General features: G+C 41.9%; 1 protein-coding gene across 4 annotated transcripts in view; it reads right to left on the reverse strand.

The window, feature by feature from the left end:
* The window catches only part of MAP3K20 (mitogen-activated protein kinase kinase kinase 20), a 277073-nt gene that overhangs the window by 168582 nt on the left and 93259 nt on the right, over positions 1 to 15232 (reverse strand). For all 4 annotated transcript variants that reach the window (XM_040357733.1, XM_040357731.1, XM_040357732.1 and 1 more), the window contains exon 3: positions 8667 to 8754. In XM_040357733.1, coding sequence (XP_040213667.1) covers positions 8667 to 8754 — 88 coding nt within the window. The remainder of the gene's footprint in view (positions 1 to 8666; positions 8755 to 15232) is intronic.

A 15232-nucleotide genomic window follows, 5' to 3' on the forward strand; every position in this document is an offset into this window, starting at 1 on the left:
ATGGGGAAAACATGACAACTTATGCACATGTATATATTACACACAGAAAATAAGTTGCTTAAATCATTAATACATACTGATAAGATCATATATGTGAAAATTATCTATTTTATATAAACCTTGAACAGACTATACATTCCCTTTAATAAATAGATTTAGCTAGGGGTCAGTTTGATTATATTGCACATTATATATGATAAAAACTCCAGAGAAATGTGGTCAGACAAAATGAAGAGAGCACAGCTCTGAGTGCTGAGTGATACTGATAATACTATCAACAGTCCTATCATCAAGTCCAAAAATAAATCATAAGGGTATGTGTACAAAGCATCGGGAACTCAGCGCCTGGTAGACACACAGTTTAGTGAACACGAAGGTGGCAAACAGAAACCAGTTTAATGTAAACCCAAGGGCCCGGATTCACGTAGAATCGCGTATCTTTGTGCAGGCGTAACGTATCCTATTTACGTTACGCCTCCGTAACAGTGACAGGCAAGTGCCGTATTCTCAAACCAAAGTTGCGGCGACGTAGCATAAATAGGCCGGCGTAAGCCCGCCTAATTCAAATGTGGTAGATGTGGGCGTGTGTTATGTAAATTTAATGTGACCCCACGTCACGCGCCGTCCGTGAAAGTATCCCAGTGTGCATGCTCCAAATTAACCCGCAAGAAGCCAATGCTTTCGACGTGAACGTAAATGACGCCCAGCCCTATTCGCTAACGACTTGCGCAAACGACGTAAAACGTGAAAAATTTGACGCTGGTCCGACGTCCATACTTAACATTGGTACGCCTCATGTACGCCTCATATAGCAGGGGTAACTTTATGCCGGGAAAAGCCTAACGTAAATGGCGTATCTGTACTGCGTCGGCCGGGCGTACATTCGTGAATTGGCGTATCTAGCTGATTTACATATTTCTAGGCGTAAATCAGCGTACACGCCCCTAGCGGCCAGAGTAAATATGCAGTTCAGATACGACGGCGTAAGAGACTTACGCCGGTCGGATCTTATACAAATCTATGCGTAACTGATTCTAAGATCAGAGCGTGTACAGGTGTGAGGGAGGCAGCAGAGCGTGTACAGGTGTGAGGGGGGCAGCTGAGTGTGTACAGGTGTGAGGGGGGCAGCTGAGTGTGTACAGGTGTGAGGGGGGCAGCTGAGTATGTACAGGTGTGAGGGGGCAGCTGAGTGTGTACGGGCATGAGGGAGGCTGAGTGCGTACAGGTGTGAGGGGGCAGCTGAATGCGTACAGGTGTGAGGGGGCAGCTGAGTGCGTACAGGTGTGAGGGGGCAGCTGAGTGCGTACAGGTGTGAGGGGGCAGCTGAGTGCATACAGGTGTGAGGGGGGCAGCTGAGTGCATACAGGTGCAAGGGGGGCAGCTGAGTGCGTACAGGTGTGAGGGGGGCAGCTGAGTGTGTACAGGTGTGAGGGGGGCAGCTGAGTGTGTACAGGTGTGAGAGGGGCAGCTGAGTGTGTACAGGTGCGAGGGGGGCAGCTGAGTGTGTACAGGTGCGAGGGGGGCAGCTGAGTGTGTACAGGCATGAACAGTGAAGGGGGGTGCCAGATATAGGATCCACCCCGGGTGCCAAATGCTCTCGGTACGCCCCTGGTCTGGATTGTACTTTCCTCTTGAATAATTCATTTAAAAAAATTCAGTGGTCCATGGACACATTCTACACTTATGTATGGTACAACAAGACGACTACATCATTGGCTAAATATACTTCTTTGTACTTTATTCTGCTTTATTGTTCTCACCATGGCTGTTAATCTGGTTGCCACTTCTCTGAAGCACAACAGTTTGGGAAATTAGGTTTATGGGAGGTTGCATATACAAAAATCAATAATAGAATCTTTTTTTTTTTTAAGTTGTTTTAAAATTAACACTGGTAAAACTGAAAAAATACTTTTTTTTTATTTAGAAAATAAAATATTTTCTGCCTAAAATATTGCCAAAAGGAAGACTTGGCTGTAAAAAAAAAAAAAAATCCTTTGATATTTAAAGTAATGTTAAATTACTGAGTATAAGGGTCACAGCTAAAATAAAAAAAAATTGCCTAGGCTCAGAAGCGGTATGGGAGATGATGTGGTTAATAATAACCTGTCTGTATTGTATATTATTTTATTGAATTATCTCCAGCCTCAGAACGGCTAAGTCTTTCTATTATCATATACAGTATATAATAGAATTCATTCCTTCCATTCAGGGCCGAAAATACAAACTGAGAACTTGTGAATCCTTTGTTAATCTTAAGAAAAGGCTTGAAAATGATATTTATATATGCCAATAGGAGAGCTCACCAAGTACTAATAAGCAGGGGGATTAGGAGAGTTACATTATGTAAACGAATTCCACTTATTTTTGACGATAGTAAAAAAGACAAATTAAGCGAATTATAGTTATCTGATGGGTCACTTTTTAATGCTTCATTATGCCGGCTGAAATTATTAATAATTCAAGAAGCACGACTGTTACCATGAGGAGGATAAGACACTTCGTATACAGAATACTTGGGATATAATCCTTTCTAAGACACTGGGTATAAATGGCTGTACAAGGGTGATGTGCTAAATTCTAACAAAACACTGCACAGACAAAAACCAAAACCAGATAATCTCTCCAGAAGCCATAGCCTTGCGCAAATGAGAGCGAGCAAATCCAAAACAGCTGTGTGCAGTACAAGGGCGTGATGATGGGACCCCATAGCACAATTATGATGGGGTCTCTCAATGACCTTTCTACCGTCACTCATCTTAACAAAGTATGTCTAAATTAAGGACAGGTAGCAAGTGAGCTGTGAGCATGGAGAGCACATTACTAGGGAGCAGAGCTGTGAGCATTGAGTACACTACTAGGGAGCAGAGCTGTGAGCATGGTGAGTACATTACTAGGGAGCAGAGCTGTGAGCATTGAGTACACTACTAGGGAGCAGAGCTGTGAGCATGGCGAGTACACTACTAGGGAGCAGAGCTGTGAGCATGGTGAGTACATTACTAGGGAGCAGCGCTGTGATCATGGCGAGTACACTACTAGGGAGCAGAGCTGTGAGCATGGCGAGTACACTACTAGGGAGCAGAGCTGTGAGCATGGCGAGTACATTACTACGGAGCAGAGCTGTGAGCATGGCGAGTACATTACTAGGGAGCAGAGCTGTGAGCATGGTGAGTACACTACCAGGGAGCAGAGCTGTGATCATGGTCAGTACATTACTAGGGAGCAGAGCTGTGATCATGGTGAGTACATTACTAGGGAGCAGAGCTGTGAGCATGGCGAGTACATTACTAGGGAGCAGAGCTGTGATCATGGTGAGTACATTACTAGGGAGCAGAGCTGTGGTCATGGTGAGTACACTACTAGGGAGCAGAGCTGTGATCATGGTGAGTACATTACTAGGGAGCAGAGCTGTGAGCATGGTGAGTACATTACTAGGGAGCAGAGCTGTGATCATGGTGAGTACATTACTAGGGAGCAGAGCTGTGAGCATGGTGAGTACATTACTAGGGAGCAGAGCTGTGAGCATGGTGAGTACATTACTAGGGAGCAGAGCTGTGAGCATGGCGAGTACACTACTAGGGAGCAGAGCTGTGAGCATGGCGAGTACATTACTAGGGAGCAGAGCTGTGAGCATGGCGAGTACACTACTATCGAGCAGAGCTGTGAGCATGGCGAGTACATTACTAGGGAGCAGAGCTGTGAGCATGGCGAGTACACTACTATCGAGCAGAGCTGTGGATACAAGTCATCAGGGAAGAGAGGGGCATCTTTGCATGGAAATAACTTTGAACTTTCATTTGCCATCTAACCATTCTGTCCTCAGTAGCTCCCTAGACAAATGTAGCATCTCAGGTCTTAGATAGTTAAGGGGTGTATTTTATTTAAAAGAAAATGCACGGCCATATGTCCTGCAATACTGCATGTACAATTCCTTCTGTGCAAATGTGAGCAAAATCGAATGTTGCTTTTTCTCACCAGGTCAAATGTTCTTTATTGAGAATAGTATGAATCAGGAAAATACCACATTATGGCCACTAGGATGGAGTTGATGATCATAGAAAAAAAATATGTACTTTTTTTTGGCAACTCCATCTGGTGGCCCCTATACAGTGCCTTGCGAAAGTATTCGGCCCCCTTGAACTTTGCGACCTTTTGCCACATTTCAGGCTTCAAACATAAAGATATAAAAATTTAATTTTTTTTGAAGAATCAACAACAAGTGGGACACAATCATGAAGTGGAACAAAATTTATTGGATATTTCAAACTTTAACAAATAAAAAACTGAAAAATTGGGCGTACAAAATTATTCAGCCCCCTTAAGTTAATACTTTGTAGCGCCACCTTTTGCTGCGATTACAGCTGTAAGTCGCTTGGGGTATGTCTCTATCAGTTTTGCACATCGAGAGACTGACATTTTTGCCCATTCCTCCTTGCAAAACCGCTCGAGCTCAGGTTGGATGGAGAGCGTTTGTCAACAGCAGTTTTCAGTTCTTTCCACAGATTCTCGATTGGATTCAGGTCTGGACTTTGACTTGGCCATTCTAACACCTGGATATGTTTATTTGTGAACCATTCCATTGTAGATTTTGCTTCATGTTTTGGATCATTGTCTTGTTGGAAGACAAATCTCCGTCCCAGTCTCAGGTCTTTTGCAGACTCCATCATGTTTTCTTCCAGAATGGTCCTGTATTTGGCTCCATCCATCTTCCCATCAATTTTAACCATCTTCCCTGTCCCTGCTGAAGAAAAGCAGAACCAAACCATGATGCTGCCACCACCATGTTTGACAGTGGGGATGGTGTGTTCAGGGTGATGAGCTGTGTTGCTTTTACGCCAAACATAACGTTTTGCATTGTTGCCAAAAAGTTCGATTTTGGTTTCATCTGACCAGAGCACCTTCTTCCACATGTTTGGTGTGTCACCCAGGTGGCTTGTGGCGAACTTTAAACACAACTTTTTATGGATATCTTTAAGAAATTGCTTTCTTATTGCCACTCTTCCATAAAGGCCAGATTTGTGCAGTATATGACTGATTGTTGTCCTATGGACAGAGTCTCCCACCTCAGCTGTAGATCTCTGCAGTTCATCCAGAGTGATCATGGGCCTCTTGGCTGCATCTCTGATCAGTCTTCTCCTTGTATGAGCTGAAAGTTTAGAGGGACGGCCAGGTTTTCGCAGATTTGCAGTGGTCTGATACTCCTTCCATTTCAATATTATCACTTGCACAGTGCTCATTGGGATGTTTAAAGCTTGGGAAATCTTTTTGTATCCAAATCCGGCTTTAAACTTCTCCACAACAGTATCTCGGACCTGGCTGGTGTGTTCCTTGTTCTTCATGATGCTCTCTGCGCTTTAAACGGACCTCTGAGACTATCACAGTGCAGGTGCATTTATACGGAGACTTGATTACACACAGGTGGATTCTATTTATCATCATTAGTCATTTAGGTCAACATTGGATCATTCCGAGATCCTCACTGAACTTCTGGAGAGAGTTTGCTGCACTGAAAGTAAAGGGGCTGAATAATTTTGCACGCCCAATTTTTCTGTTTTTTATTTGTTAAAGTTTGAAATATCCAATACATTTTGTTCCACTTCATGATTGTGTCCCACTTGTTGTTGATTCTTCAAAAAAAATTACAGTTTTATATCTTTATGTTTGAAGCCTCAAATCTGGCAAAAGGTAGCAAAGTTCAAAGGGGCCGAATACTTTCGCAAGGCACTGTATCTGTAAATTCCAAGTCTTCACATTAGTTCCATCACTACAGCAAGCAAGTGCTAAAACAAGTTGTCTAGTACCCTAGAAGCCCCTGCTTCTCTCCAGGTTCAAAAACGGCCTCAGTCCCCTGACTGACCGGCCTGGTTCCAAACACAGTGTCTCCCCTCCGGAGGAAACACTAACAACTGAAGTCCGGCAGGGGAAGTGAGAATTTATGGGCTGGCGCAGTGTTTCCAGAGGAAGGGGAGGAGCCTATGTCTCATTGTGGCTGTCCTGAAAGACGAAAAGGAAAAATACGTTCAGGACGGATGCCAAATGCCTGTAACAGCTTGTAAACGCGTGTAAACGCGGTAACTCGTGTTTAGTCACGTTTTGTTTGCAGGTGTTTTTAATGGAGATAGATTTTTGACTATTTGAAAAAACAAAACACAAAAAAAAAATGTTTTTTAAAAACTCTCCTAAAAACGCAAACGCGGCTAAATGCAGCTAAACGCGGCAAAACTGATGTGTTTAAACCTTGTTTACGATCTGTCAAGTTAGGCTTTTTTACTTTATTTTTACTAGGGGAGTAATGAAGATGCCTTTGGACAGCAACACTGTTGACTCTGGGGAGAGGGTAATGTTAGATGCACTAGCAGACGGACTTCACTAACAACCTGAAGCCGATCTCCATCTAACACTCAACCTTCTAGTGCTGTGACCCCTTGATAAAAATTTCCCAAGTTGTGGCGATCCCTAACAGTAAAATTATTTTCATAGCGTGGGTTGTCAGCACCCAAGGCAAGACAAGTAATTTGCGCCCCCGACCAACAGACATTTAGTGCTACCCGAGTCCTTTAATGGCAACTATAATCACAGGTAGTGTTACTCACTGTGTCTCCAGCTTTACTGTGTCTCCGACTTTGTGGTGTCTTGTAGCAGTGACAACAATGCCGAAATCAGAAGATAGTGTCTCCTCCAGCCCCTCCCACTTAATATTCCTCACCAATCATCTGACCTCTAGTCTTTGCCCCCCAGCTACCCTGTAAACTGAATGGGCGCCTGCGAAGAGGCCGAGTGGGTGGCTTCAGGCTTTAGGAACAGCCAAGCTGGGTGGCCACAGGCTCCAGGGATAGACCTGCTGGGTGGCCGCAAAAAGGCTGGGAGAGTGGTGCGGGCTTCAGGACCAGCCCAGGATTCTGTGACCCCTGGCAAATCATCATTCAACCCCCCGAGGGGTCTAACACTTTTTAAAAAGTTGTAGTTTTTTTTTTCTTTTGGGATAGACGTTTTTCATTTTGAGGGCAATAAATCTACACTACGTTAAGACAGCTAAACAATTATTTTTGCTGTACAGCCTGCAATAGGGACCTGACAACATTAAAAAGTCTCACCCTGAGCATTGGAGGTCAGCTCTTCTTGATGGGAAAAGTCACATGGGGTATAAGGGGTCCATGGCAACAGCAACCTTCTGCATTCCTAAATAAAATGGTGCTGGATTTGTGTTCCCCGGCACACATTTATTCCAATTTTCCTCATAAACCTCCCTAATTGGTGACCCCTTTCACCCCCAGACCCTATAGCAGCTGTGTGGGCTTCTGGCAATCGCCACTGATGCAGTAAGAAAATAGATCTACAAATTAGACTCTCTTGCTATGAACTTGATATTTTAGGAGCACAGTAGATTTAGGGGCATAAATAATTGTCTTGCTTGTCTCCATCCACTCATGAACTACAAGATGCGGGATATAGGTATGTACCTAACTATTTTCGGTTTCTAGAAACAATACCAAATAGGTTATAGAGGTTTGTAAATTTCTGTGCTTGCTTAGAAAAAAGGGTGAGCTTAGCTGCTTTAGATAATGACATGAACCATTTTCAGTGCTTTTGTTGTGAACTTTGAGGATAAATTGCCCCGCAAGAACTAGCAGCTACAGAGCTCAGTGAGGGCTCGTTTTAAAGCTCTCAATCATTGTTTGCAAATAGACATTTAATACAGGGTGAACATTTGATATTGGATTCCCAGAGAACTATGGGTTTTCTATAGACTGAGCACAGCACACGTTGCTTTCTTGCAAACACTTGCAAGATTTTCTTGTGTGCATGTGTACATTTCACCTTAAGCTAATGAGCTCTATAATACACAGCCCTGGTGCCCAACCTGTGGTTCTTTGGTGTATGATGTGCGGTCCTTGGATCTAAGCAGCCTGTAGTGGGAACATTGATTAGGGTAATAGCATTGATCTCTACAAGCCTTGTGTAACACGTTCATAGTTCCATTTTGTGTTCTGCAGCATATCTCCAGCCAAAAATATAGCATGTCCCCACCTCTGGCCCCCTATTAGGTCTGCAGTTTGCGACAGTCCTCTCAAGCATTATGTATATTATCTGCGGTCCTTTGGTAATGTCAGGGGTTGCAATTTGAGGACCCGTTGATCTCATAAGTTGACAGCCACTGATCCACAGGCTTTTAACAACAGGAGGAACATAAGAGAAAATAAATTAAGGAGTTTGGACATAGGCAAATGCAGTCAGTTTTCTGATATTTTCGGCATGCAATCAAAATCATTTTAAGGCAAATGTGTTTTACCTATTTAGGGCAAAGCAAGAGGTTTGCTTTAAACTCCTATTCCCTACATCACAAAATGTACACAGGCCCTATAAAAAAAGTTCCACCTTCTGGCTTGAGTATTGCAATACGAAATATTAAAAATAGAACATATGCGCAAAACCACTGTACATACCTTAACAGCAACAAAAACATAACTGTTTAAACGCCGCAATTTATTTTTAGCATATAGACCAAACAATAAATATTTTTGTTTGCAAAATATGGTAAAGGCAGTATAGAGATAATAAGAATTCCTATTAGCCAATGAACAGGTCTACATATATTATTTCTATAGGTATTACCCCTATTTCTTTATTTCAAAAGCGAAATTTAAATATATTAACAAAAATATTCTTACCTGTAACTATACAGTAGTTAGGCGGTTCAAGTACAGCTCCATAAAACTGGATGATGTTTCTGTGACTAAGCATGCTAAGGATTTCTGCCTGCAAAATAAAACATTTAAAATTAAAATTAGGTGTCATTTTATCCACATACAAATGTATATTGACTTAAAGTGTCACTAAACCTAATGCCCCATACAGACGATCGTTTTTTGTGATGAAAAAAAATGACGTTTTTGAAAACGTCATTTAAAATGATAGTGTGTGGGGAAAATGTCGTTTTATGTCTTCAGAAAAACGACCAAAAAAAAATTCGAACATGCTCGAATTTTTTGTGTCGTTATTCAAAATGTCATTTTTTGTGTCAATGAAAATGATAGTGTGTGGGGAAAACGACGTTTTTAAACCCGCACATGCCCAGAAGCAAGTTTTGAGACGGGAGGTAAAACTACCATTCATAATGGAGTAAGCACATTCATCACGCTTTAACAGACAAAAAAGCACGAATCATCTTTTACTAACAAGTAACCAGCTAAAAGCAGCCTCAAGGCGAATAGAACTTCCCCTTTAGAGTGCCGTCACTTTGTTCATCATTTTTCAAAACGATGGTGTGTATGCTCCATCGTTTTTGAAAATGAAGTTTCAAAAATGTCGTTTTTTTTCATCACTTCAAACGTCATTTTTTTTTCATCACAAAAAACGACCGTCTGTATGGGGCATAAATCATATAAAACCATCAATAAATGATTTTCACATGCTGGTCATACTCAGTCACTATGAGATTCTGATTCTGCCAAAATCTGATTGATCCTGCTGCCCTCTCTCTACCCCTTCTGTTTATATCCCCAATTCAGCCAGGAGATTTTGCAGAGAAGTGTTGGCAACTCTGCACATGCTGTTTTCAGTAAGTTTCTATGCAGAGGAATGCCTCCCCATAACATCTTAGCAGCCCATGTGACTACAGAGTCACACGTGTGGACGTATACACAGCAGTAAATGACAGCCCACCCCTTCCTCCATGCCCACTTACCAGCTAAACACAATTGGGACAGATTTTACATGTAGATTGATGGAGAAATCGTCTCCCTCCTATTCTAAGACACAGGCTGGAAGGACAGGACTGGCAGAAATTCACCCGCACAATGTTATTGCCCAAAAAATATTAAAGATTTGATTTCAAATATATATTTGTACGACTATTTAAAACAGTTTTTTTTAAATTAACTAATTATGTTTACTTTGTATTACAAAGGCTGTTTTTTTTTTTCATTTTGAACATGTGACCAGCAACAGAGGACTAGAAGCTCCTCCTGCTTATGTTTCCTGCAGACAGGAGGGGAAAGATCTGGGTCATGTGGCAGTTGTATATCTGTGACAGACACAACTGGGACAGGGGCCTTTGGAGAGTACTAGGGGCAAGTCTCCTACCTACGGATTATGGCCCATGGAGAGAGCAGATAATTCGCCAATGATGGACAACAATGTGATGAACGCTGAAAGCGAGGCTTGGATTAATTATCTAAATAAACGCACCCCTTCGAGTGGCTGGAAAGGTATAATATTAATCTTGTACAGGTTAATGGTCAGAGGGAACATGGTGGCCCTCCTGCAGACTGGGTTGGAGAGGTTGCTTCACTTGAGACATAAATATTTATCAACAATCTCCCTCAAGAAATCTATAAAGATAAATTAATTCCACTGTATCGTGCTGGAACACTGTATGAGTTAGTCTCAGACTGCTGTAGACAGGTTCCGGACAGTCTGTGGCGGTGTGGGATCACTGGTAATATTGTGTGTCTCTCCCATTGTGTGCCTCCTAGGTGTGCATTCCCATTGTTAATTGAGTCACCAATTGTTCCTGTCTGTTGGCTAACTCTTGGAGGTTCTTATGATGGGATTAGCTTTGTGTCAACTTTGGCTCGTTATCCAACTATTGTGTGAGGTTTTGGATAAATATTTGGTCTTATTGCTCATGTGGTGACTGACCTACTTTTGAAGTTTATAAAAACCTGTATTTCTGTTCAATAAACCGTCATGCCTTTGGTTCTACCTCAACATCTTGTCTGTCTACGATGCTTGGGGTAAAAGGGCTGGAATTAGCTCTCAGTCTGCTAAAATGGTTAGGGTGGGCAGGAGACACTGTTTGGCGGAAGCACCCAAGCTGGGTGCCAAGCATTCTGTCACAATATCGATAAGGAAAAAGGTACTTAGATGTTGTTGTTTTTTTTTTTTATTATTAAAATAATTACAGTGCCATCTATATACAGAAATAAAAGGGACAATGCAAATTAAACAGTGTGTGTTCAGTATCACCTTAAGTCTTCCTCTACCATTAACACAAACCCTCAATGTAACCCTAACACTTACTGTGACCCCAACACCAACTTTCCCTCTACCCTAAACACTCACCCTCTCCCTTATGTACTTATTACCTTGTTTAAATATCCAACACTCCCACACTAGGATCCTCTGTGCCAAAGACCAAAGCAGTGCCAAAGTCCCCACATCAGAAACTACAGATTTGGTAAAAAAACAATTCCAATATGTAAAGTTGTTACCATTTGCAAATTATTTACCCTACAAAAGGCAGTTTGTGCCTCATACAAGATTTAAAAGTTTTCAAAAAGGAAACTAGCAAATTAAACAGTCATATCGTTGCTGTGTTGTTTCCTACATTGTGCAGCTTTCACAAAGACACAAGCAGTGACCAAAAAAAAAAAAGAATTATCTAAAGGCCAGTGCTATGTACATTAGCAACTTTGTGTGTGCATTCTCCATATCACCATGAATCAAACCCCAGGTGTCAGATGCTTCATGACAGCTTTTAGAAGCACTTCTAAAGTGCAGTGTATCCAAGGTGGCAGTGCTTTTCTGTGACCTCTCTCTTCCCATAGTTTATGTAGTTAGAAAAACCATTTCCTTTGATTGCAATCGTTCAAAACAGCAAAGTTGCTTTTTGTGATTTATGTCAGATCTTTCACTTTGTCTTTGATGTCACTGAAGAGGAGAAATGAGAGCTGCCAAGGCTCGGTTCACAAAACTACTTCAACATTTGTTGTCAGGATTGCACTTATGTTCTTCAAAGCTAGATATTGTCTCCTTTTATTGGGATTATTTTCTTTCTACTGCAGGTGGAGCTTGCTGAAGAGGATGGTTGATAATTATTTTACTTAGAATAACAGCACAATGGTACAAAACAGTCATGGGGGTTTAAAGGAGTTTCACAAAACCATGTTTGAAATATTGGTCTGACGTTTCCATTGTGTGCAAATTACCTAAAACTTAACATAGATGTCCATCAACGCTTTACCCCCAAGTCAACAAACCGTGTCCCTCAATGAACTCAGAGAAAATAGTTTTACGGACAGTTCAAACATTTTTATATTCTTTATCATTCATTGGGGGACACAGATCCATAAACCATTAGACCAGTGGGGTGTGAGCAAATCGTGTCCAATTAAGTGGTTGGTAAAATACACCAAACAATAAAAAAAAAATACAGAGCTACGTGACAGACATCCTCCCTAAAATCTATGGATCACCAGCTGTGTACCTCAATGAACTTTAGCAAAAAAATCTGTTATAATATAAAAGTTCCGATCAAGAACACTATGTGTGCACATACAGTATGCCCATACTATGCATACTGCCATTAGAGCTTTGGCCGGCAAACCGGCTGTGTGTATTTTCCACCACAGTGTTTCCCATAAGAAAACTGCCGGGAAATATAGCGACAGGAATCGCGGCAGGAAAAAAGAGAACATGTTCTCATTTTCCCAAAGGGATTCCTGGTGGTTTTCCTGTCAGGAAAACTGCCATGGAGCATACACACGGACAGTTTTCCTGGACAAAAGCTGTCATGGCAGTTTTGCCGGTGGGAAAACTGGTCGTGTGTACGAGGCATTAGGCGACTTTTCCCCATGTGTTCTTGTTATCTCTTACAATTCACATCCAAACGGGTTTCCTATACAGTAAAATCTGTAAACACATTAGACTGTAGGGGAATGATGAAAATTGTTCAGTGTTCTCTGTCGAGCTAAAGTAGCAAAACACATTTACAAATGCAAAGCTATTTGAAAGGTACTCCGTCTGCCTGCCAGAACCAGAGACACGGGTCGCCGGGTGATATCTCTCTAACACACTCTCTCTCTAACACTCACTCTCTCTCTAACACTCACTCTCTCTCTAACACTCACTCTCTCTAACACTCACTCTCTCTAACACTCACTCTCTCTCTAACACTCACTCTCTCTCTAACACTCACTCTCTCTAACACTCACTCTCTCTAACACTCACTCTCTCTCTCTCTCTCTCTCCAACACTCTCTAACACTCTCTCCAAATATATATATATATTACACACACACACACACACACACACACACACACACACACACAGTGCAGACCAAAGGTTTGGACACACCTTCTCATTCAAAGAGTTTTCTTTATTTTCATGACTGAAGGCATCAAAACTTTGAATTAACACATGTGGAATTATACATAACAAAAAAGTGTGAAACAACTGAAAATATATTTCATATTCTAGGTTCTTCAAAGTAGCCACCTTTTGCTTTGATTACTGCTTGGCACACTCTTGGCATTCTCTTGATGAGCTTCAAGAGGTAGTCACCTGGCGCAGCACCCCATCACTCTCCTTCTTGGTCAAATAGCCCTTACACAGCCTGGAGGTGTGTTTGGGGTCATTGTCCTGTTGAAAAATAATTGATGGTCCAACTAAACGCAAACCGGATGGAATAGCATGCCGCTGCAAGATGCTGTGGTAGCCATGCTGGTTCAGTATGCCTTCAATTTTGAATAAATCCCCAACAGTGTCACCAGCAAAGCACCCCCACACCATCACACCTCCTCCTCCATGCTTCACGGTGGGAACCCGCCATGTAGAGTCCATACGTTCACCTTTTCTGCGTCAAACAAAGACACGGGGGTTGGAACCAAAGATCTCAAGTTTGGACTCGTCAGACCAAAGCACAGATTTCCACTGGTCTAATGTCCATTCCTTGTGTTCTTTAGCCCAAAAAAGTCTCATGAGTGAAGGCATCAAAACTATGAACACATGTGGAATTATACATAACAAAAAAGTGTAAAACAACTGAAAATATATTTCATATTCTAGGTTCTTCAAAGTAGCCAACTTTTGCAGCAGACACATCTCTAGAACTGATAAGAGGAGACTGTGTGAATCAGGCCTTCATGGTAGAATATCTGCTAGGAAACCACTGCTAAAGAAAGGCAACAAGCAGAAGAGACTTGTTTGGGCTAAAGAACACAAGGAATGGACATTAGACCAGTGGAAATCTGTGCTTTGGTCCGACGAGTCCAAACTTGAGATCTTTGGTTCCAACCCCTGTGTCTTTGTGCGACGCAGAAAAGGTGAACGTATGGACTCTACATGCCTGGTTCCCACCGTGAAGCATGGAGGAGGAGATGTGATGGTGTGGGGGTGCTTTGCTGGTGACACTGTTGGGGATTTATTCAAAATTTAAGGCATACTGAACCAGCATGGCTACCACAGCATCTTGCAGCGGCATGCTATTCCATCCGGTTTGCGTTTAGTTGGACCATCAATTATTTTTCAACAGGACAATGACCCCAAACACACCTCCAGGCTGTGTAAGGGCTATTTGACCAAGAAGGAGAGTGATGGGGTGCTGCGCCAGGTGACTACCTCTTGAAGCTCATCAAGAGAATTCCAAGAGTGTGCAAAGCAGTAATCAAAGCAAAAGGTGGCTACTTTGAAGAACCTAGAATATGAAATATATTTTCAGTTGTTTCACACTTTTTTCTTATGTATAATTCCACATGTGTTAATTCATAGTTTTCATGCCTTCAGTGTGAATCTACATAGTCATGAAAATAAAGATATATATATATATATATATATATATATATATATATATATATATAGATAGATAGATAGATAGATAGATAGATAGATAGATAGATACACACATATATATATATATATATATATATATATATATATATATATATATACACAAAATGGCTGAGGGTGGAGTATACACGATCCAATGTAGCAGTGCTGAGCAATCAGGTCCTTCCACAGGCCATATATAGAAAGAGAATCAAATGGGATTGCTGCACTTAAAATGTATTAGAAAAATATATCAATTCAAATTCCATTCAGTGTCAAATGCAGTGATACACAGTTCTTGCAGCTCCAGCGCAATGTATTTACTGCCAAGGAGTGCTTGGGAATGCTGGAGGGCCTATTGTTGTTGGTAAGCAATCTATTGTTGCTGGGGGTTATTATTATTGCTTGGAGGATCTACTGATCTGATGCTGGGGGCTCTTTTGCTGCTGGTGGGGTACCTATTGTTGCTGGGGGAGATCTATTGTTCTGGGATTTGTCTATTGCTGGCTGCTGAAGGGTCTACTGTTGCTGGTTGGGGGTCTATTGTTCCTGGAGTGGATCTATTGTTGTTGGTGGGCTTTATTTTGATGCTGGCAGGGGGTTATTGCTGTTGGAGAGGGTCTATTGTTGCTGAGAGGGAACGCTTGTTTCTGGGGAGATCTATTGTTGATTGGGGTATACCCCGCTC

The sequence above is a fragment of the Rana temporaria genome, chromosome 6 (genome assembly GCF_905171775.1).
Source record: "Rana temporaria chromosome 6, aRanTem1.1, whole genome shotgun sequence".
Lineage (NCBI taxonomy): Eukaryota > Metazoa > Chordata > Amphibia > Anura > Ranidae > Rana > Rana temporaria.